The sequence below is a fragment of the Rhineura floridana genome, chromosome 5 (genome assembly GCF_030035675.1).
Source record: "Rhineura floridana isolate rRhiFlo1 chromosome 5, rRhiFlo1.hap2, whole genome shotgun sequence".
In the NCBI taxonomy this organism is placed as follows: Eukaryota; Metazoa; Chordata; class Lepidosauria; order Squamata; family Rhineuridae; genus Rhineura; species Rhineura floridana.
In genome coordinates this window covers 178,842,540-178,856,764 of record NC_084484.1, presented here as the reverse complement: position 1 = coordinate 178,856,764, position 14,225 = coordinate 178,842,540, and the positions used below count along the sequence as shown (strand labels likewise).

Below are 14,225 nucleotides of genomic sequence, written 5' to 3'. Positions count from 1 at the left end.
CCCACTTCTCAGGCTACTCCTTCTCTCACTGGCCATGCTCCATACCCTTCACATACCTGACCATGTTCCACTGTAATTCAACCCTATTAATAGAACAAATGCAACTGTATATTTTGAATTTAAATTTGACATTGGATTCAACTTGTCACCACAAAATTTCACGGTGTATGTTTTTTTCCGGATAGTTGGACTGAATGTCCCATCCCTAAAACCAGTATGTAAATCCTTAAAAGTCCTGTTGGGACATTCCTACGGGAACACATCAACATTGCTGGGGAGAGCACTGTGATGCTCATGTCCTCGCGGGGGCTTCCAATTATGGATATCTGCTTGGTCACTGTGAGAACAGGACTAGGTAGCCCTTTGTCCTGATCCTGCAGGCTCTTCTTATGCATCACAAAACACGGAAAACAAGTTCGAGAGACATACATGCACATGTGTATAATCCTCCAGAGATTAATTGGTGTATTAATATATAAGCCTTTATGATCACCAAATGGACAGAGCAGCTGATTGGTTTATTTACACCAAGGTGGTAAGGCAATACTGGCAAAGGGTGAAAAATAATTTCAATATTGTGTCAAGGAAGCCACAGACCTGAACTTACAAGATCTGAACAGGGTGGTTCATGACAGATGCTCTTGGAGGTCGCTGTTTCATAGGGTCGCCATAAGTCGCAGTCGACTTGGAGGCACATAACAACAACAACAAAGATTGTGTCAGCACTGTATAGCAACAGTTATTTTATCAACATGGACAGATCCATTAATTTAATGCGACCACATAAATATTAGCAGATTCCATCAGGGAATCCAAGTTTTATTTGTGGCATTTGCTTTCAGAGTCTGGCAAGTATCCTTTGCACCTCTATCATACATTCACATTCTGTAAATGGAGGGCGCTTGGAGCAGCCACAGCACTTTCAATACCGATTATTTGAGCTGTGTCAGATAGTGCTAACCCTTCAGGAATTTACTGCCTCTTTGTCAATGGCCATCTCCCTACTTAGAGCTCATTGACTTGAGGATGTGAATCAGGTAGAGTAAACCAATTTCCTTTTGCAAAAACGAAGGTTGAGAATTTTCAAGTCACTTAGTCAATGGGGCTCAATGTTTTGCGGATTGGAGTCTGTGGCATCTGTAACCTAATCTTAAGTGCTCAAAACCCTAAATTGCTTTTGTTTTTTGTTTTAGTACTCCCAGTATGTTAAGCTCTCACCCTCGATCAGAATCTTATTAGTTGGTCTCACAGGGTAAGAAGCATCAGGGAGAGGGAATCAATACCTTTATCTGACAAAGAATGCTTAAAAGTGCTTGGAAGCAAGTTGAGCCTTATGTAAATCTTCTTCAGCCAATAAGTAACCCAACCAGAATTGGATGCATACACCAGCTGATTACATGATAAAAGTATTAAGTGTTGAGGGGGAGGGAAATCACACACACCCAGCATATTAGGAAACTATACATCCAGAAGGATTCTAGCTTGAGTTTTACATTTATTTCTAAATAAACCTTTATGCCACTTTTCCCGATTTAAAAAAATGGTAGAAATGAATGCACATATGAGCTGCTCCCATATACAAAGTTCAGGCATCTTTTGACAGAAGGAAATGCTTAAGTTTCCATTTGGACATTAGACCCCAAAAAGGTCTAATGCCATATCATAAGTAGCCAACCAATGGGCATGCATTACCTTCAGAATCAACATTGGTGGAGATAGCTAGTTTGAAAGCGCTTGATAGAACCATAGAATAGTAGAGTTGGAAGGGCCCTTCAATGACAAAGGCCAAGATCCTATTCATACTTACCTGGGAGGAAGCCTTATTGTACACAATCATCTCTCCAAGCAATAGAAAGATTACTACTTTGTGACATGTAATCTTTTCATGCAGAGGAAGATTGTGATATATGGATGGCTCAGTTACTACAGTATCGGAAGCCCCCTCTGTCTTTATTATATTAATTTTATTACATTTATATCCCACTTTTTTCTCAAAGAGCTCAAGGTGGTGTACAAGGTCTCCTCCCATTCCATTTTATCCTCACAACAATCCTGTGAGGTAGGTTTGGCTGAGAGATTGTGACTGGCCCAAGGTTACCCAGTGAGCTTCATGGCTGAGTGGCAATTGGAACCCTGGTTTCCCAGGTCCTAGTCCAACACTCTAACCACTATGCAACACTGGCTCTGTCGTGAAATAATTATTTAGCATTAGCTAAGCCTCTTACTCTTGGCTTTTGTCACATCTGCAATACGAAGATAATACTGCGCTATGGATTGCTGTGAATATAACTGAGACAATAGTCTTGTTCATATTTCACAATAAGCTAGGTGTGGGGAACCTTTGGCCCTCCAGATGTTGCTGAACTACAACTCCTATCATCCCTGGCCATTTTGCCATGCTTGCAAGAGCTGATGGGATCTGTAGCTCAGCAACATTTGGAGGGGCAAAGGTTCCCCACCTCTGCAATAAATTATAATTTATGGTTTACTGTGAACACCCTGATCTCATTCATACACCTCCCACTAATGTGCAGGACAAACAAACCGCAATTGCTTATTTGCTACCTCTAAACCAGTGATGACGGTTTGCTTCATTGAAACAAACCATATCAGTAAGCCAAGAATCTTGAGAAACACATTGCTCTTAGCACATTGCTAAGAACATAAAAACCAACAACAAAAAATTCTATAAATACATTCAAAGCAGGAGACCATCTAGGGAGACAATTGGACCCTTGGATGATAAGGGAGTCAAAGGTGTACTAAAGAACGATAAGGAGATTGCAGAGAAGCTAAATGAATTCTTTGCATCTGTCTTCACAGTGGAAGATATAGGGCAGATCCCTGAACCTGAACTAACATTTGCAGGAAGGGATTCTGAGGAACTGAGACAAATAGTGGTAACGAGAGAGGAAGTTCTAAGCTTAATGGACAATATAAAAACTGACAAATCACCGGGCCCGGATGGCATCCACCCGAGAGTTCTCAAAGAACTCAAAGGTGAAATTGCTGATCTGCTAACTAAAATATGTAACTTGTCCCTTGGGTCCTCCTCCGTGCCTGAGGACTGGAAAGTGGCAAATGTAACGCCAATCTTCAAAAAGGGATCCAGAGGGGATCCCGGAAATTACAGGCCAGTTAGCTTAACTTCTGTCCCTGGAAAACTGGTAGAAAGTATGATTAAAGCTAGATTAACTAAGCACATAGAAGAACAAGCCTTGCTGAAGCAGAGCCAGCATGGCTTCTGCAAGGGAAAGTCCTGTCTCAGTAACCTATTAGAATTCTTTGAGAGTGTCAACAAGCATATAGATAGAGGTGATCCAGTGGACATAGTGTACTTAGACTTTCAAAAAGCGTTTGACAAGGTACCTCACCAAAGGCTTCTGAGGAAGCTTAGCAGTCATGGAATAAGAGGAGAGGTCCTCTTGTGGATAAGGAATTGGTTAAGAAGCAGAAAGCAGAGAGTAGGAATAAACGGACAGTTCTCCCAATGGAGGGCTGTAGAAAGTGGAGTCCCTCAAGGATCGGTATTGGGACCTGTACTTTTCAACTTGTTCATTAATGACCTAGAATTAGGAGTGAGCAGTGAAGTGGCCAAGTTTGCTGATGACACTAAATTGTTCAGGGTTGTTAAAACAATGGTCTTCGCATATAACACCTGTCTTGGCGCGTCTGCACTGGCTTCCTATTTGCTTCCGGGCGAGATTCAAGGTGCTGGTTCTTACCTATAAAGCCTTACACGGCGTGGGACCTCAATACCTTGTGGAACGCCTCTCTCGATACGAACCTACCCGTTCACTTCGTTCAGAATCTAAGGCCCTCCTCCGGGTACCAACCCATCGGGAAGCCCGGAGGGTGGTTACTAGATCTAGGGCCTTTTCTGTGGTGGCCCGAGTTGTGGAACAGCCTCCCCGAAGAGGTACGCCTGGCGCCTACACTTTTATCTTTTCGGCGCCAGGTTAAGACCTTTTTATGCTCCCAGGCATTTTAATTTTCTTAACCATTTTAATCTTTTAATCCGTATTTTTAATTTTTGTCGTATTGTGTTTTTGTAGTGTTTTTTGTTGTTTGTTTGTATATGTTTTTATGATTTTTATTATGATATATTGTATTTTATCTTGTTTGTTCACCGCCCTGAGAGCTATTCTGCTAAGGGCGGTATATAAATTGAAATAATAAATAAATAAATAAATAAAAAGGGATTGCGAAGAGCTCCAAAAAGACCTCTCCAAACTGAGTGAATGGGCAGAAAAATGGCAAATGCAATTCAATATAAACAAGTGTAAAATTATGCATATTGGAGCAAAAAATCTGAATTTCACATATACGCTCATGGGGTCTGAACTGGCGGTGACCGACCAGGAGAGAGACCTCGGGGTTGTAGTGGACAGCACGATGAAAATGTCGACCCAGTGTGCGGCAGCTGTGAAAAAGGCAAATTCCATGCTAGCAATAATTAGGAAAGGTATTGAAAATAAAACAGCCGATATCATAATGCCGTTGTATAAATCTATGGTGCGGCCGCATTTGGAATACTGTGTACAGTTCTGGTCGCCTCATCTCAAAAAGGATATTCTAGAGTTGGAAAAGGTTCAGAAGAGGGCAACCAGAATGATCAAGGGGATGGAGCGACTCCCTTACGAGGAAAGGTTGCAGCATTTGGGGCTTTTTAGTTTAGAGAAAAGGCGGGTCAGAGGAGACATGATAGAAGTGTATAAAATTATGCATGGCATTGAGAAAGTGGATGGAGAAAAGTTCTTCTCCCTCTCTCATAATACTAGAACTCGTGGACATTCAAAGAAGCTGAATGTTGGAAGATTCAGGACAGACAAAAGGAAGTACTTCTTTACACAGCGCATAGTTAAACTATGGAATTTGCTCCCACAGGATGCAGTAATGGCCACCAGCTTGGACGGCTTTAAAAGAAGATTAGACAAATTCATGGAGGACAGGGCTATCAATGGCAACTAGCCATGATGGCTGTGCTCTGCCACCCTAGTCAGAGGCAGCATGCTTCTGAAAACCAGTTGCCGGAAGCCTCAGGAGGGGAGAGTGTTCTTGCACTCGGGTCCTGCTTGTGGGCTTCCCCCAGGCACCTGGTTGGCCACTGTGAGAACAGGATGCTGGACTAGATGGGCCACTGGCCTGATCCAGCAGGCTCTTCTTATGTTCTTATGAGATCACATATTGGTTTGTTTAGAGCAAAACAGGCCACAATCCCGTTCGGATATAACATCAAGGCAGGGATCGTGGTTTGCTACTTTCATGAGCTAGCAGGGAAGAGCAAAGCAGATAAGATTGGTACACTCATGGTAAACCATTGACTATGTGCAAACTGGGCTGTGTATTGCTATACATTATAATAATACCATAGAGTCATAGAATAGTAGAGTTGGAAGGGACCTATAAGGCCATCAAGTCCAACCCCCTGCTCAATGCAGGAATCCAACTTAAAGCATACCCGACAGGTGGCTGTCCAGCTGCCTCTTGAAGGCCTCCAGTGTTGGAGAGCTCACCACCTCCTAGGTCATTGGTTCCACTGTCGTACCACTCTAACAGTTAGGAAGTTTTTCCTGATGTTTAGCCAAGATTTGGCATATGATGCTATGCTCCTGAGAGGACTATGCCATATATATACCTACTCATAAACTGTTGAATCACCTATAAATGAAACTAACTAGAGAGGAAGGCAAGTTAACAACACTGAAATATATTACAATGATGTGGAGCAGAAAATTTTACTGTACCAGTAAATACACCGGTGTCAGTGAGGTGGAGTGGAAATTTTCCCAGTACCTTAGTTTTCTGTGGAAATTATTTCCATTTCATAAATTCATGAGTAACAAACATATGCCAACTGTAAATAAATATCAGACAAGCTGGGCAGTTTCAAAGTTGTTAGTTTTGTCTACTAATAATACGCAGGCTACATTAGATCACTCTTGGGCTTCAGAAATTTTTCCAATGCAAACTGAAAATTATCTGATGTAGGTTATCTGAAGCAAGTTACCCTATTTCTGGAAATTTTCTTTCCAATTCAGAATTTTCCAGAAAGTTCACATCACTGGCTAGAGAGAATTCTGGTGGCAGCAGGAACAGGACTGGTTTGGCTTCTGGCCACCTAAAGCAATGGCAATTGCAGGGATGATGCCAGCCTGCCTCTCTGAGCTTGCCACCTGCCTATTCACTTCAGAACATAAGAACCACCCTGCAGCTGGGTCATGCCGGAGGCCTGCCCTCGCAATGGCCAACCAGATGCCTCTGAGAAACTTGCAAGCAGGACCTGAGAGCAACAACGCTAGCCTCACCTGTGATTCCTAGCAACTGATAACATGAAGGTGATGAGGAACAGCAGGCACTGCCGAAGCAGGGAAATCTGAGGTGGCGAGGAGCAGCCAGCAGTCACTAGGTTCAAGGTTGGCATCCTCTGATTGTGTGTGTGCGCAAGAAAGGAAGTATGTACTGAGAGTGTTTCTTGTCTGTAGGCATGCGAGTAAGAGGCAGTAATGGTGTTTTTTTTGTCTGTGTCTATCATGAATGCACGGAAGATTGCAAGAAAGTTTTAAGGACTCTGTAAAATGGATATTTTCTTAATTTACTCAACCATAAAATGCAGCAATGGGAAACCTCTGGTCCTCCAGATTCTAGAGCACAACTCCTGTCATCCCTAACCACTGGACTTGGTGGCTGTTGTGTTGATGGGAGTTGGGTTCTAAAACATCTGGAGGGCCTCAGGTTCCCTCTTCCCTGATATAATGCATGTATATGGTTTGATTGGTAGTTCCTGGCTTGACTCACTTCCTTGAGTAATCTGCCTCTGCATGTAGGCTTTTTCCTGCTTTCCGTCCGTACCACAGTTGTCTAACTTATATAGTGCTGTGATCTGTGGAGACCTGATAGCATGCATGGATGGTACTGCTTGGTGGCTGGGGACTTGCAAGCACATGTAATATGTGTGCAACTTAGATGAACTAAGTGTTTTGTTTGCCTCTGCCCATATAGCATTTTTGTTTTTATTTCAAGAGTTGGCAACACACACACAAACCCTGACAAGTCTATGGATTTAAGGAGGCCTTTAATTGCATTGAATGGAGAAGGGAATGCTACCTATGTATTAGTTAGACTAACAGTCATTTTATAGATTTGGTCCTGTCCAGACTAATGCTAGTGTACCCGATTTGTTTTTATTCTGTAGAACCCCAGAATCCTCTGTACATTACAGGTTCAGGGGTGGGGTGGGGTGAAACCCAGATAACAAATTGAAAATTAAAGATAAACATTTATGATTGAGAACCAGGGATAAGAGGCTAATCATGAATGCAATGCATAGTATAAGCATACTCTGGAGTATCCAAGCAGGATTTGTCATCTTTCCAAAGCCCCATAATATACTCTACAAACTCCATGCATTCCTCCCTCTTTCAAAACCAACATTTCAGCCGCAGTAGAGTCCATGCACGAGTGCAAACAACTTCACCTTTTGTAGAAAATGCTAAACTACAACCTGAAGAAAAAGCCAGTATTTTCACATCATCCAGAATCTTTAACATGGTCATTGCAGCTGTCTCAGCAGAAGCTGCAAAAACAACACACACTCTCAATGATAATAATAAAAAAACTAAGTCACAATACACACTCACCTCCTGACCTGCTACAGCCTAATTAAAAAAACAAAACACTAGCATTTCTTGGGGGGGGGGAGCAAAAATATCATCTGATTTTTCTGAAATGGGTCTCAGAAATAAATGTAACAAGAACCAACATACCCCTCCAAACATACACCCACACAGGGAGCGCAGGAAGAATCCAGGCGGCCAACACAAGAGAAGTTGATTGTTTGACACGTTTTCCTGGAGCAAAATCAACGTTTGGCTTAAAAGTTGTGAAGTGATTCTGAGCTTGTTTTACTCCCTAGACTGTAATACAGTCAGGAACAGCGCTCCAGGATCTACCTCGCTGAGCATTTATTTTATTTTCATATTCAGAAACAAGGGCTCCAAGATCCAGCAGCAAAACCAGCATCCCACCCAGCAGCGGTTTAAAGGAACGCATCCCATCCACACTGAAAATCCTTGGCAAAATTCAAAACAGAATGCATTCGATTAACTGAATGACCCACCTTATTATATCACACACACACACACCAAAAATCTTGCAGAGAAGATAGGGAGGCAAAAGTAAGTCAGTGAAATGTTTAAAGCACGACAATTTTTATTTTATTTGCCAAGCTGACTGCAGCTCTTCTGCAAAATTTGCAAAGAAGATCCACCCAACGCATGATGTATGGAATGTATTCCAATCCACACATTCTTTCTGCAGGTCTACAAATGCATCTTTAAAGTCAAGGCAGGCTCCACCATCCCTAACCATTCAGCAACGGTGGTGAGAGGCAAGGGTCCCAAAGCAACAAAAGTTTCAAAGTGAGCGGTAAGGCAACACAAGCCCGCCCACCCCTCCTCCCTAAAAACATTTGCAAAAAAATGCAAACAGGAAGATGCATCGAAGAGGCAGATTGATACTAAATGCAATCCAAAGTTACATGCATCGCGCTAAAAAAAAAGTTTAACCCATTTAAATCAACAACACAAGAAACAGCAACACAGTTAAGTAGGTAGATAGAACGAACTCACCATTGGAAGAGAGAGAGAGGTTCCCAGAGCCACTTTTAACTAAGAATGAATTGGGGACAAACTCTTCCTCAGAGTCAGAGTCCTGAGCTGGCAGGGCCACACCATTGCCTAGCAACCTTCTCTGGCTCTCATTGGCCGGTGGGGAAGGGGGAGGGGAGGGGGATTGCTCAATAGGGGTTGATGAAGCAGATGAACAATGCAAAGGAAGACCTGTGAACCACAAACACAAACACAGACAGAAAATAAATAACTGAAAATTGCAACCCAAAAAAAGAAAAGAAAACGGACACAGGGGGAGGAAATATACAAATATATATATAATATATAAATATGCATACATCAAACACAAAGGCATGCACGGGGGGGGGTCTGTAAGAAATAAAGGGCTCAGGACACAGATACGCACATTTCTTCACAAACGTACGACAGTAGATACCATGTGCAAAATGTGAATGCAGAGGTTGGGCTGCAACCTCCTGCGCACACTTACAAAGGAGGAAATCCCATTAAGTCCACCGGAGGGGCTAACCTCTGAATAAACACCACAGCGAACTGTTTCGTCAGATACAGAAAACGTTCGGGTGTAGCCTTGATTGAGCAGGCATTCATTAAACGGGAAAATCCTGCAATTTCTCAGTCCCTGTTCGGAAAGCTCTGAGCTGCATCTTGGATGTGGCCTTTAAAAAAAAAGGTCTTGTCTTTTAAAAGAGCCAACTCATTCGTGGTTCTGCACCTTGAAACATAGTTTATTGGGGGAAGGGGGGAATGCAAAAGTATTGATGCTGGATTTAATCATACATCTGTGCGATTTTAGTCCCTCCGAGGAGAGGCGGGAGGTTGCACCAGCATGCGATTGCATGATGAAACTGAGCAGTAAGAGATCAGCAGCAAAAGTCCATCGAACATCAACCAAACTCCTTAACAGAGACAGTGCTTTAAAAGTGCAGAAGAGGGGAGCAGAGAGAGGCTCCTAGCTGTGCTCTTGGACAACAAGTCCTCCTCCTCCTCGAAGCGCCCTACCTCAGGGACACTGGACCAAGTTTGATTGCAAAAGGTCCCAAGCAGCCCTGTAGGGAGTGGGAGGGGAACGCCATTCCCCCTCAGGCCCCCCCCTGGGTTTTTTTGGTGTGTGTGTGGAAATTGTCTTCTTGTTAATTTGTGACATGACAGACAATGGCAACCTCCATTTAAAGAACAATAGTTTGTTTTAAGAACAGGCGCAATTTAAGAATAGGACCCTGTGAAAAATTCGGTAAAAAAGTTCCGGAAGGCCAGTGCACCACAAAAGCCTCATCTGGAAGAGCCCCCAAGAGTCTGATCACTCAGGACTTTCCCTGACTGAGGGTAGATTTTTCATGGTCACAATCATCCTATAGTTACTTAAGTGATCTTGGGGGTGGGGAAACCCAGCCTGCATAGTGACATGACCCTTGAAGAGTTAAACATTAGAACTTTGTATTATGGCCTAGAGTTAGATTCCACCCCTTGAACTTTCCTTTGCTCTGCAGTTCAGTTTCAGTTGTGTTCTCTACCCAGCCAGCAATAAAGAAACATGTTTGCCTGCATCAAGAAGAAAGCAATAACTCAAAGTGATTTACCCTTCACTATACTCATAATTGGGAGAGCCAGTGTGGTGTAGTGGTTAAGGTGTTGGACTACGACCGTTCAAATCCCCACATAGCCATGAAACTCACTGGGTGACCTTGGGCCAGTCACTGCCTCTCAGCCTCATGAAAACTCTATTCAGCGGGTCGCCATAAGTCGGAATCAACTTGAAGGCAGTACATTTACATTTATACTCATAGCTGTAGTGATTATTTTTATTCTTTTTTCTTGAGTACTTGATGGCAAATGATGAAAACAGCCCCAAAGGAATAGAAACATTGTTACATACACTACAGTTAAGATAGCTAGCTTGCCACCTAATTTTTGATTTTCCCAATATGTACACATAAGCATGAGGCTTTTCCAGAGTTTCTTGACAGAAACATCAACCCAGCAACTAGTTAATAAATAATAATAAAATAAAATAATAATAATAATAGAATTGCTTTACACAATTAGTTTCAAGTTGCTTAGTTACTCCTTTGTGTAATTCCACAATTAGTTTTCAGTTGCTTAGTTAGGCTGCAATCCAATACACACTTACCTGGGAGTAAGTCCCACTGAACCCAATACCGCTTACTTATGAGTAGACATGTATTGGATTGCAGCCTTAGTCCTTTATATAGCAGCCAATTAAAAAGTGCTCCCTTGATTGTCTAACAGGAAAGGAAAATCTAAAGGTCAAGAACAAGACTAAAAGGAGGGACTCTCAAGGAGAAGTTAACAACCATACCCAAAAGTATTTATTTTCTATTTGCCCCCCACCCCAAACCTGTAGTATGGTCAAGTTTGTTTTTTGAGTGGAACCTAAAACTGAGATGCCTAATCCAGCACCAAAACCAAGATCAGGAGCTCACTGTCATTATCAAAACAGTTCATTTCATGAAGAATCAGAACACAGGGACAAAAAATGGGTGAAAGAGGACTGTAAAGGTAAAGGTGTCCCCGCACTTATAGTGTGAGTCGTTTCCGACTCTTAGGGTGACATCTTGCGACGGTTACTAGGCAGACCGTATATATGGGGTGGGATTGCCAGTTCCTTCCCTGGCCTTTCTTTACCCCCCAGCATATGCCGGGTACTCATTTTACCAACCACGGGTGGATGGAAGGCTGAGTGGACATCAACCCCTTTTACCGGAGATTCGATTTCCTCCTTCCGTTGGAATCGAACTCCGGCCGTCAGCAGAGCTTCGGCTTCGTTACCGCCGCTTACCACTCTGCACCACAGAGGTAAAGTCAAGCTTTTTAGTGTGGTATTCCTGAGGAATCTCTCAAATAGCAGATGTAACTTCATTCATGTAAGTTTACACACTCTCTAGATGGAGGTGTAAGGTCACTGCTTTTCCCTTCTCCTAGCCTGGCCCTCACATCCTCTTCACCAGTGTGTGTGTGTGTGAGTGAGAGAGAGAGAGAGAGAGTTGGCTGGTGCTATGCACTGCTCCTCCCATCCAATCCCCACCTAGAAATATGGCTGCCCCACTTAACAAGGAAGGCTGACTACAGGGCTGATCCCAAGTTTGGAACAGGAAAGAGATGTACCTCAGTGGCAGAACATCTGCATGCTGAGGGCCCCACGTTCAATCCCCAGCATCATCAGGCAGGGTTGGAAACGATTCCTGCCTGAAATCCTGGAGAACTGCTACCAGTCAGTCAGTGAAGACAATTCTGAGCTAGATGGACCAATGGTCTATCTCCATATAAGGTGGAAACTTCCAAAGTTTCTACAATACATGGCTGTGGCCTGGAAGGAAATTGGCATAACAACTCTGTTGTTCCTATAGCATATAAGTGTCACTGACATGTCACTTCTCCTGCCCAGGCTGCTACAGTCGCATTTACACATTCCTCAGGGCCCCCCTGCTGGTGCACTGGCGGTGTGGCTATGTCACTTCTAGACTCTAAGTATTTTGCAGGAGGATTTCAACCACAAACCAGAAAGTTAGGTTTGTGCAGTTAAAGTGAACTAAAGCACTCTGTCACCCTGGCTCAACAAATCCACTTTTAAAAAATCAGACTTTTTTGGTTGCATCTAATGCGAAGTCAGGGTTCCATAAGTGCAAGGGTTAGTGCATGCACAACGGGACTTCTCGCTGCCCCCCCCCGCACCCTCTAAATCTGTTATGAGTTCCTCCACTCCTCCAGAGCAAATTTGGGGAGGGTATCGGGTGCATGGGAGGAGGAGAGGGGGGAAGTCCCATTGTGCCATTAGTAATCCTTGTGCTGACGGGGTGCGTTAGTAGAATACCACCCTTTGTGTTTTGGAGAGTGATGGAGAAACGCAGTCAATGTGTTGGATGAACAAATAATTAACGCAAAGGCATATAAACACTGAACAAGGATGAATGCTCCTTGTAGTAAAACCTCCCCACAAACAAATCAGAAAGAATGCTCAATAAAGACCGGACACAGGGCCCCTCTAGACAACCTTTTTATTGTGCATTCATGATGATTTGCGATAATGATGGTGTCGAGATGATTATATGCAATCCTGCTTTCAATACTGTATATTGTCTGCAAAGGTTTTGGGGCGGATGTATTGCTTTGTTTCCAATCAGTGCACGACACCTATCTTCCCCCTCCTGTAACTTTACAAATGTTCAGTGAAGGATGCTGTTGTCCCACTTTGCCTGCTCTATAGCACAAGAGTGCCCCTCCCGTTGCAGTTACGTGATAACATTGGGTAAGCATCGCAGAGCCACTAATAAATAAAATGTTGTGTGAACAGTCCAGTATAAATCCACCATTAACACACTATTATTACCTAAAAGATTGTCTCACCCTTTGTATACTCAATCGATCTGTACTCTTTTCGGCGCCTGCTAAATATGTATTTGTTCAAGCAGATAGAAGTCAACATGTGTTTTAATCTGTTTTTAGTTTATTGTAGTTTTTAATCAGTTTTTGAATTCCTGTTTTTAACTTTGTCTTTTATTGTGATTTTTAATGTTTGTCAAATTTAATGTCAAATCTGATGCCCACAAGTGGGTTAAGAAGCTCCAGCATAAGAACATCACTTCTGGATCAGGCCAGTGGCCCATCTAGGCAAGCCCCTCTCTTCTCTCAGTGGCAAACCAGATGCCTACAGGAAGCTCCCAAGCAGGACCTGATCAAAGCAGCACTCAGGACTGAACACAACACCAGGACGTGAGTGCAACACCATCCCATGGACATCACAAAAATCTTCCTTTTTTTAAAAAAAAAAGTTTTTACAAACACCAGGAATGGGAAGCAGAAAGTAGCGTAATCCTGGGGAACTGATCACACACTTTCTGTTAACTGCAAAGAAAACAAATGGCCCCGGGAAATTTGTGCCAGATTTTGCAAAAGCAACGAAAACAAAACTTTTACAATACTTTGTACCATGTTGTATAAAAGTTATGGGCTAGAGTAACCAAAACCATACGATGACTGCACAGTATCTTTTTCTAAGAAGTATGTGGGAAGGGCAGCTGGACTGGAACCCACCGAGGGTTTCGTCTGTTTAGAATTCCCCCCCCCACCCAGAAAAAGGTTTGTTAAGGTTCAGAGAACTAAAAGCTCATCTTGCCTCCTTCGTTTCCTCCCTTTCTCCCCTTTGGTCACTGGACCATGGCATGACAGCAGGGGCCTGCATGAAATCCCCTCCTTGGTTTCTGTCAAGCCTGCCTTGTACATTGTAAAACTTACCATCTCTCTCACCTCCCCCGTGTGCTTTTTTTTTTAAATCAAGACCGTTTTGATCACAGCTTGTGCTACAGCCTCATCTGTGAGGCCAGAGGTTTTGGAGCAAGCATATGAATTAAACCCAAAGCCCCCTCCTATGTTCATAGGTGCTCCATGTAATTTAGACCCCTGCCCCAAGACCAAAGTGTAGGTATAACTCCATCTGTACAAGAGAGCGATTCATCTCACTCTACGGCCCCATAGATCACAGGTACACAACACTGGCAGAGCCAAACACCACCAATATTGTTCTGTGGTCATTTTTTATCATTTATTTATTTGTTTGTT

At 43.0% G+C, this 14,225-nt stretch overlaps 1 protein-coding gene across 8 annotated transcripts in view; it reads right to left on the bottom strand.

The window, feature by feature from the left end:
* TENM4 (teneurin transmembrane protein 4) overlaps positions 1–14,225 on the bottom strand; it is an 850,566-nt gene that overhangs the window by 325,742 nt on the left and 510,599 nt on the right. For 6 of the 8 annotated variants that reach the window (XM_061628962.1, XM_061628964.1, XM_061628965.1 and 3 more), the window contains exon 7: positions 8,631–8,840. The exons of the other annotated variants lie outside the window; for them this stretch is intronic. In XM_061628962.1, the coding sequence (XP_061484946.1) occupies positions 8,631–8,840 (210 nt within the window). The remainder of the gene's footprint in view (positions 1–8,630; positions 8,841–14,225) is intronic. 8 annotated transcript variants of the gene reach the window in all.